Source organism: Uloborus diversus, chromosome 6, assembly GCF_026930045.1.
Source record: "Uloborus diversus isolate 005 chromosome 6, Udiv.v.3.1, whole genome shotgun sequence".
NCBI classification, from domain to species: domain Eukaryota; kingdom Metazoa; phylum Arthropoda; class Arachnida; order Araneae; family Uloboridae; genus Uloborus; species Uloborus diversus.
In genome coordinates, this window is record NC_072736.1 from 111,848,656 (window position 1) to 111,859,265 (window position 10,610).

The 10,610-nt window shown below is 40.2% G+C and overlaps 1 protein-coding gene across 1 annotated transcript; it reads right to left on the bottom strand.

The window, feature by feature from the left end:
• Positions 1–1,106: 1,106 nt before the first annotated feature.
• LOC129224926 (fatty-acid amide hydrolase 2-like) lies at positions 1,107–1,421 on the bottom strand. The gene has a single exon (XM_054859473.1). The coding sequence runs from the start codon at positions 1,419–1,421 to the stop codon at positions 1,107–1,109; it is 315 nt and encodes a 104-aa protein (XP_054715448.1).
• Positions 1,422–10,610: the final 9,189 nt, after the last annotated feature.

Genomic DNA, 10,610 nt, shown 5'->3' on the forward strand with positions numbered 1-10,610 from the left:
AAGCAATTATACATCTTAACCTCATACATTTATTACTAGATTTATTATCATTTTGTAAAATATTTCTCAGTTGCCGAATGGTAAAATATTTTTTTCATTCCAAAAATCGGAGGTTCCATTTCAGCATGTCAAAAATTAAGTTATTAAATTTTTCCAGCTACAGCACTATAAATACATATAGTATTACCAATAGACCATGTAATAACGGAAAAAGTAACAACAAATGTATCGGTGGCTCAGGCGGTTTACCGGATAACTTAATTTTGAAAAAAGATTCATGATATTGAATGCTGGATGAGTTAAAAATTTGAAGATGAATGTTATTAAAAAATTTTTAAAATGCGATTTTATTACAAGTGCATCAATACAATGTTCCAAACTGCTCACCAATCAAACGAACGGTCGTTCATTCTTTACATTAATGAACGGATCCGTTCATTTTAAGGATTCGTTCTTTTTGACCCGTTCGTTCATGAACTACGCATCCCAAACAAGTAGGCAGTTTTAATTACATTTTTAAGGAGTTTTTCTCACATTTTGAGGGGTCTCATTTTGAAAGGGCAATTCATAGCATTTGAAGAGGATACGCTAGCTTTCTTCGGCGGGGGGGGGGGGGGTAGGCATCCCTGTTTATGACGTTGCAAAATTAGACTGAATTTCGTAATCGTTGTTAGGTTGTACAGGAGTGACTATTTTGAACAATCTGAAAAGTTTTTCATTCTCTCATGAAATTCACTTGCAATGCATCCCATACCATGTCGACATACTGGCTACAAGATTGCAGACTGACTTGCTAAAAGTGGAGCAGGTCTTCCCACGTTTTCTCTGGCTTACTTTTTTTATATTAAATAGTAAAACAAAAACTTTTTCACATCGGAATAATTTTTTTTAAAAAAGTGTTCTGAATAACTATCCAACAGCGGGGTTTTATTGAAGAGGAAAAAATATTGCTTTTGGTCTTATTAGACGTACATATAGAGATTTATACAACTTCCGTTAACTTGATAAACGATTTTCTAATGTCGCATGGACTCACCCAGCCACCAAAAGCTTTCCCTAATTCACGCGCTGCTGCAATTGTTAGTCTGTCTCTGTCCTGGACCCCACTACTTGCCCAAAGGCATTCCTTTAGACCCAAGGCCCACGGGACACTGCGTCACTGTCAAGCCCAGAATGTTGAATATGATGCAGTAGCCCACACTGAACGGCCTGAAGAACATTTCCATGTGGTATGGGGCTACATCCGGATAGGTTGTATAAAGGAAGATTCCATCGTCGCCAAGATGTTCATTGAATTCTGTTAGAAGTTCTTCGCGCATTTGGAAGAAAGGTTCTGCTAGTTTCGGGTCGTAGTTTCTGGGGTATCTGTCGAGGATGGCTAAGCAAATGACGGGGAAGGTGTGCTTGGACTTGCCAGCCATGGACTTTAGGACCTCCCTCGTGAGGTTCAAGTCCTTTTGGTAGCCGACAATCTCGTTGCATAGAAGCCCGTTGACTCCTTTAGAATTTTATTCTAGCTTCATCAATCTTTGTAACCCGATAGTCCTGCCTGCACACTCCTGGTACCAAGAAAAACGGCATGTTTTTTTGAACTGTTCCAAGGTGAACCAAAAATTGTTCAAATCCAAAAGTGAAGTATGGGAATGAGATGTCATCTTCGAGCCCTTTCGAACAAAAAAGAAGTTTATTTGAATCAGACTATTCACTATTCCATCAAAAGTTATTAAGGTGGGACAGACAGACAGACGGACCGATAGACACACAGACCGACCGACACACATTGTCCTTATATAAATATCCTACTTTCCAATTTTAAGTTTTTTGATATTAATTCAATTATTTTATTCATTTCGACCTTTTTCTTTTTTTTTTTTTCTTTTTTTTTTTAACGATAGTTTTAAGATGCATTAAACCTTCTTTCATGCTTTTTTCTTCTTTCTCTTATTTTTACGAGAAACTAAGGTAAAAATGTATGAAAGAAGGCATAATGCATCTTTAAAATATCGTTAAAAAGAGTTTCAATTTTAGGTTTGCTATGTTGATGACTGTTTTGTTCTTCTGAACCATAATCATCTTAGCGTTGGTGAGGCTTTACTTATTTTAAACCCTATTGATCCTCATATTCAATTCTCGTGTGAATTAAAATAAAATAATTACCTTCCCTTTCTCGATGTTCTCGTTTCTTGAACTGAGTCCGGTTTTAAAACTACTGTTTATCGCAGACCTTTTGCTGTTTCTTTACTTCCTTATAGACTATTGTGTCATCCACCTAATCAAAAATATTCTGCTTTTAATGCTCTTGTTAATCATGCTATTAAGACATATTCCTCACAGGAGCTTCTCAGTGCAGATTTTAACTATCTTGTGCTGTTGCAATTGATATAGACTATCCGCCCACTTTGAGTCCATTTATAAAAAGCTTGCTAAAAGATATCTAAGTAATGTTCGTAACAGAACTTGCGTCCCTAAGAATATGATCGTATTTACTGTTCTTTTCTTCTGTTAGTTTTCAAGTAGCTAAGATACTTAAACGTTTCCTATTCCAGGTTGTGTTTTCTCCGATTCATAAACTTACTTTTTCGATTCTGAATATATTCTTAATTTTTAGTTTCAAGAAATGGGGAAAAAAAGCTTATGAATAAAACCCAAAATACTGTATTCCGTAAACTTAATATTGGCAATAAAGTAAGGGGTAAATACTACTGAATTTAAATAAAGTGAAATTAAAGCGCAAATGTTTCTGCCAGAGCTGTGTACTCGGTTTTAAAATAATGACCAACTTCCGGCGAAGAATTTTAAGGCATTCGACTCCGACACCTGTACCCAAAATCAGACCGACTCGGGCTCCGCAGCTTTGACACAAATACAGGCTTGGGGCGGAAATGACCTACTCCGACACAAGGAAATGTAAAGCTGTGTACTCCCGATTGCGAGTCCTTCATCCTAAAATCAGTCGGGCTCCGACTCCAGAGGGAAAAGCTCCGACACCACCACTGACTTCGACTCTAGGAATTTTATGGCCTCCGACTCTGACTGCGCAATCACTGAGAGAACTGCGGAATCAAGGTAGAATGAATAATTCCGAGTTTGCAGTCCTGTTTTCTTTACTGTGAAATAATGGCTACGTTCCGCCACCGGTATAATAATAGAGTGTAATATAGAGCCACCGGTCGACCGCTGTTACCGGCGACTAACCAGTAGCGCTCCAATAGAGCTAAAGCTTGACCACGAAAAGAAGGCGGATGAACCTTGAAGTGAAACATCAGTTGTGTCATTTGTAATAGGTAGAGTCTGCCAGAAAGCATTGAATAGTAAGAGGCATAGTCTCGCTAATCCTATCTATTTCAAAATAATAACAAACAACCTATTACAAGTGATACAAATGTTGTTTTTGCTTCAAGGTCATCCGCCTTCTTTTCGTAGTCGAGCTTTACTGGTTAATTGGTAGTTGCCGAAGTCGTTCCAATAGCTTTGCCGGCAGATCCACCGGTCGACCGCAATTTAAGCTGTCTGATTGGTTGATTGAACCACGTGACATTTTCTACAAATAATAAATATTTTTCACCTGTACCTTATTCGTCTGCGCAAGTATTAGCGTTATTATTAACCAAAAGCGTTCGATTGAGCATTGGATGGGGAACAACCCACTGACGTCATTAGTTGTCATGCGATCAACCAACCACGGTCAACCGGTAGTTTAATGTGAACACAGCCAATGATTGATGATATGATTTGTTTTTAGTTTTTTCATTCCAAAGTTTTAATTCATTCTATTTTTGACTGCGGGAAATAAAAAAAAAAAAATCCAGTCTTATGTTTTAACAGAAAGATCTCTGCAGATTTTTTTTTTTGGTATGGATGAAGAAAAATTATTTAAGTGAAAATTTTATTATTATTTATTTTTTAAAGCGAAAAATTATTTCGTCGTTATGGTTACAAATAGTTTGTGTTCATTCAAGACTTGGCTCAAGAACATTTTACATTAAACAACGGGTTTTCTTGTGGAAAATCGCGTTTTTTTTTTTTTTTCTTTTTTAAGAAAACACTTATGTAGCTCAACCAAATAGCAAGACTTCATCTAAATACAAAATTTCCAGATTACTAATTCCCACCACTGAAGATTGATAAAAATACCATAATGGTATGCACTGTAAATGTATTATTTATGATAAGTGTACGGGTATAATAAATATGACATCTTTATTACCGCGTCCAATTGCCATTTATTTTTTTTATTGGATATTCCTCGTATTACTTAAGCTAGAAAATTACCAGTCATAATATGACGGGTGGGCGAAATTCTTTTCCATTCCATTTGCAGAAAATAGAAACTCAACGGTGTTGACTTATATTTCAATTTGCTGCAAATTGCAATGGATTACGAAAAACATAATTGGAATTCAAGACGTCAAGATTTAAATGAATACCTGGCTGGATGCTAAGAGTTTTGTTCTGTTTTTTAATGCAGTTTTTGATCTTTTTATTGTTAATTATTTTCCCTTTTTTTTTCCTTTTTTTTCGAAAAGTATACATTAACTACGTGCTGTAAAAAGTGCTACTACTTTAGTTTTTTTTTTTTATTGCGAGGTATGTTTTTAGAAATCAGGGTAAAATGTTAAAAAGGTATGTCTGACATAATTAAGTCTTAAATAATTTAGGGAATATCGATTAGATACTAGAATGTCGATTATGCTATGCAGGAAAGTAGGCTCGCTTAGTTCTGGTCGGAACTTCTTGTTTAATTTATAACCTGTTGGTGTATTATCAAAAATACAAACCATATATATATATATATATATATATATATATATATATATATATATATATATATATATATATATATATATATATATATATATTGTAACGGATTCGATGCGACTTCCACTTTCTTGAAATGAAGACACAGTTCTTGATAAAAACACAGGAGCTTTATTTACACTATGTACAGGAGAAATCGTTAACAACTGCTAAAATAATCATCAGCAATTAAGCAAATATCACTCAACACCGTAAACTCAACGGTTACACACGTATTTACTTCCAAATATGAAAACAACACAGCGAAATGCCTCGCTATAAACAGAGCTAATACACACTCTCAGTACAAATTCTCAATCGAAACTAAACTCTTTATCCAGCGTAACGGTTTATATACACACCGAAAGAAATCTCTCAAATATTCCAAACACTTCTGGAAAATAGTAGACCGTTATCAAATTTTATCAATGAACAAAAAAAGAAATAGGGGATCGTATACTTTAGCCATATGTTAAGGGGTTGTATATTCATTACGGGAAACTATTTACAGGTTACGTTACTACAATAATTACTATTTACAGGATTTGTAACATTGCGCCATTCCTTAGGACTGCACGTCCCGGGCAGTACAATCCCCAGAAAGGGTGCCAAACTTCTATCACAAGTTTACAAATATACACATTAATTAATAACTAACAGATACAGAAAACACAATAATAACAAGAAATATTACTAAACATTAAAAGCAAAAATTATCTACAACTTTTATGTTATCAACCATGGTTGTTTACGTAATACTCATGAACTATGGCCATAGTATGGGGCTAACCGATCATAATGTACAACACTAGGTTTTGCATTAGGTGATTTTTGGATCCTCACTACGACGTCATTCAGTCGGTTAAGGACTTTGTAGGGTCCATCCCAATGCGACTGCAATTTGGGTGAAAGACCTTTCCGTCGGATGGGATTCCATAACCAAACCTTGTCGCCTTCGTTGAATTCATGTCCAGTAGACCTTGTGTCGTATCGGGTCTTTATCTTCTCCGCCGCGATGTTGATTCGCTCTCGTGCGAAGTTATGAACGTCTTCCAACCGGGCCTGGAGATCCTGGATGTACTCCTCAGGCGATGCAGGCGCATCCGGAGGACGACCGAAGACGAGATCACAAGGTAGCCGAAGGTCTCGTCCGAAGAGCATCTGAGATGGGGCAAATCCGGTAGTCTCGTGGACAGCACTGCGGTAGGCCAGCAGGAACAAAGGTAGCTTCTTGTCCCAATCCTGTTGATTTCTGGATACCATAAGCGAGAGATTGTTCAGGATTGTGCGGTTAAATCTCTCCACCATGCCGTCCGATAGTGGGTGTAGTGGTGTAGTCCTAGTTTTCTCAATTCCGAAAATTTGACATAGGCCCTTAAACACAGCAGAGATGAAATTCCTCCCTTGATCGGAATGAATCTGCAAAGGTGTTCCATATCTCGAGATCCAATGTTGAACTAGAGTCTCTGCTACGGTGGTAGCTTCTTGATCTGGAATGGGATACGCTTCGGGCCATTTGGTGAAATAGTCGATGGAAACAAGAAAGTATTTGTTCCCATCAGCAGTTCTTGGTAGAGGACCCAGGATGTCGATCCCAATTCGTTCGAAAGGAGCTCCAACGTTGTACAGATGAAGCTTCCCTCTGCTTCTTTTCTTCGGTCCTTTACGAGCAGCACAGGCGTCACAAGAATGGCACCACTTCTCCACGTCATCCTTCGCCTTGCTCCAGAAGAAGCGCTCCCGAACTTTATTGAGGGTTTTCAAGACACCAAAATGTCCTCCAGTCGCACTACTATGTATTTCTTTCAGAACATCTGAAATCCTTGATCGGGGAAGTAGTAACTGCCACCTAGACGTTTTGCCATCATCAGATTCCCATTTTCGGTACAGTACGCCGTTCCGTAAATGGAGTGAGTTCCATAAAGCCCAGTATCTTTTTGTTGCAGTGCTGAAGATGGAAACGTCCTGCCAGCTAGGGCGCCGACTGTCACTTTCCATGAACTCCAAAATTGGTTTTATGTCGGGGTCTTCAAGTTGATCTTTTCGAACTTGGACGTCACTCCATGGATCAGGTTCTGATGATATTGGAGTCACTGTCACCTGATAGGCGGTAGGGCTAGTCGTTCCATACTGTTTCTCGATTCGGGAACAATAATTGCAGTTCTCAGGACAGGGTCTCCTTGATAAAGCGTCTGCATTACCGTGAGACAACCCTTTTCGGTGCTTGATCTCCATGTCATATTCCTGGAGCCGCTGTATCCACCTGGCTATCTGGCCTTCTGGATTCTTGAAGTTCAAAAGCCAAGTTAACGATGCATGATCTGTCCGAAGCAGAAATTTTCGTCCGTAGAGGTAATGATGGAAGTGTTCTATAGCTTTCACTATGGCCAGTAACTCCTTTCTGGTGACGCAGTAATTTCGCTCCGACTTTGATAAGCATTTGCTCCAGTAAGCGATGACATGTTCATTTCCGTCAATTTCTTGGGATAAAACAGCTCCGATAACCTCGTTACTCGCATCAGTGTCCAGGATGAAGGATTTTTCAGGCTGAGGATAGGCGAGGATAGGCGTTGATGTTAAAGCCTCCTTCAGTCGTAGAAAAGCATCTTCGCATTCTTTGGACCATTCAAACTTTTGCTTGCTCTCCGTCAGCTTGTGCAAAGGTCGTGCAATGTTGGAAAAACCCTTTACAAACTTCCTGTAGTACGTGCAGAGCCCCAGGAAACTTCGCAGCTGATGGATGTTTTCGGGACGACTCCAACTCTTGACCGCAGATACCTTTTCTGGATCGGTTTGTACACCTTCAGAAGAGATGATGTGACCAAGGTAGTTCACTTCCCGGCGGAACAAATTACATTTGGACGGGCTTAACTTCAGATGGGCTTCCTTAAGCTTTTGCAGCACCTTCCTAAGATTTGCCAGATGTTCTTCGAAACTGCGTCCCACGATGATGATATCGTCTAAGTAGACCAGACAGGATTCGTAAGAGAGTCCTCTTAACACTGTCTCCATAAGACGCTCGAACGTAGCTGGTGCATTGCAGAGGCCGAAGGGCATCACTTTAAACTGCCATAAGCCTTGTCCAGTTGTAAACGCTGTCTTCTCTCGGTCATCAGGGTGTATCTCAACCTGCCAGTAGCCGCTCTTCAAGTCCAGGGTCGAAAACCACTTGTGTCCGGAAAGAGTGTCCAAGGTGTCGTCTATCCGTGGAAGAGGGTAACTGTCTTTCTTGGTGATTTCATTCAACCGTCGGTAATCGGCACAAAATCTAGTGGAGCCATCTTTCTTTCGGACCAAGACGATGGGAGAGGCCCAAGGACTGGACGAGGGTTCGATGACATCATTCTCCTTGCATTTCTTTCAGGAGGGTCTCAACCTCTTCCTTCTTGGCAAACGGTAGTCGTCTTGGATGCTGTTTAATAGGGGAGTGTTCTCCAGTATAGATCCTATGCTGCGTTAAATTCGTCCGGCCCACATCCTCCGATGTAGATGAAAACAGATGCTTGAAGTCGTCCACCAATTGTTCCACAGCAGTTCTTTGATCATTCGATAACGGCGCACTCCCAATTAACTTTGATGTCAAGGACTCAGAAGACACAGTCGCAGGGGAATTGATTCTTCTAATGATGCAATTTACTGGAGTAGAAGTTGCCAGCACTTCACCTTTTCGGATATTCCTTGGCCTTTCACTCACGTTGGCGACTCTCACAGGAATTACATCCATAGAAAGGTCCACAAGCGTAGATGCTACCAGCACTCCTTTTAGGCTATTGCTTAGGTTAGGGTATTCAATGAGTCCAAATCGAAAACTATTGCTTTCTTCAATGGAGCCAGGTATTAATAATTCTGACCTTGAGGGAATCGATAAATCTGTTTGGGCTATTATTTGATGAGCGGATTTTACATCACTTTCTGCGGGGAAAACGGCTATGTCTTCTCTCATCGAGTGCAGCTCATTAGTCTTGAAGTCGAGGTTGAAGTCATACTTCTTTAAAAAGTCCAATCCGAGAATGAAGGGGTCTGTGATAGCAGCAACGAATGCCGTATGATGGTAAGTGGCATTTCCAAACACAATTTCTAAGTTCACTTTACCTTCAATCTCGATCTTGTCACCGGTCACAGTTTGGAGGGTAACGCAGGGCGGCGTCCACAACAGTTTCAATCCAAATTCACGACCCACATCTGTCCTAACGATTGTCACATTGGCTCCAGTGTCGACAATCAGTTTGCAAGGATTCCCATTTACATGGGCGTAAATGAAAAGTCCAATACTGCCAGTACTAGTAGAGGAAATCTGCAGAGCTCTGGTGGAGGTGATTTCTTTCCCTCAAGTAGCTTGGCGAGCTGGACAACTCCTTCGCAGGTGCCCTTCACTACCGCATTTCCAGCACTTCTGCTCTTGTTTCTTTTGAGCTGTTATGCTGTTCAGATGTCTTGCCAAGTCACCGAGTTGTCTCTCAAGTCCAGCGAGATGGGACGACCTGGAATCAGACTCATCAGCTTCCTGAGTCCGGATTAAATGGCGATCCACACGGGTTGCTTCTTGGGCGGCCTCGTGTCTCATTGCATATACCAAAGCGGATTTCAGGTCGTTTATATTCGCCATTCGGAGGGCCTTCTGGATCTCAGGATTCCGAACTCCGTCGATGAAGTAGTTGAGTGCCAGGTTGTCTCGAACATCCGCAGGACAGTCGCAAAAAGCAAGATGCGACAGTCTCTCGACGTCCGCCGCTAGCTCTTGCAGGGTTTCCCCGGTTTTCTGGAAACGGGACTTCAACTGGAGTCGGCTGAAATCTTTCTGGCACTTCTCACCGAAGCGAAGCTCCAACGCAGATGTGAGGGCGGCGAAATCCAGGCGCTGGCTGTCCGGAAGGGTCTGAAGAATGTCCGCTGCGTCACCTCTCAGGGATGCTGCAAGATGACAGGCCTTGGTAGCAGAGTCCCATCCGTTTGCTTCCGCCACTATCATGAACTGAGTTTTGTAAACCTGCCACGAAGTTTTCCCATCAAATGTGGCAAGTTTAATGGACGGTCGAGCAACCGATGAGGGAGCGCCAAACTGTAGAGAGCTGCTTTCCGCGGTCGCCAATATCCTTTCCATGTTTTTAATTTTCTCATCCACATGATTCTCAACTGTTGCGATACGGTTTTCTACTGTTTCAAATTTTTCATTAAAAGCATCAACTCGATGCTCTATCTCATTTAATTTATTTTCCATCACAGTCTTTACCGAAGTAAGGTCGTTTTTAATTTCCTCTTGGTTAGAAGCTAAATCATTTTTCAGCACCATTAAATCACTTTTCCATTGTTCTTGATTAGCTGCCATATCATTTTTTAATTGTTCTTGATCAGCCGCCATATCATTTTTTAATTGTTCTTGATTAGCCGCCATATCATTTTTTAATTGTTCTTGTTTAGCCGCCATATCATTTTTCACAGAGTTGATTGCATCAAGCAGTTGTTTTAATTGTTCATCCATTGCGCGAGTAATCACCATAAAAATAAAGTCCAAATTTAAAAAGTCTTTATGAAAAAATGTCCAAAGTCACACTTACTGCACGAAAGTCCTGAAGTAGCCCCACGTTGGGCGCCAATTGTAACGGATTCGATGCGACTTCCACTTTCTTGAAATGAAGACACAGTTCTTGATAAAAACACAGGAGCTTTATTTACACTATGTACAGGAGAAATCGTTAACAACTGCTAAAATAATCATCAGCAATTAAACAAATATTACTCAACACCGTAAACTCAACGGTTACTAACGTATTTACTTCCAAATACGAAAACAACACAGCGAAATGCCTCGCTAT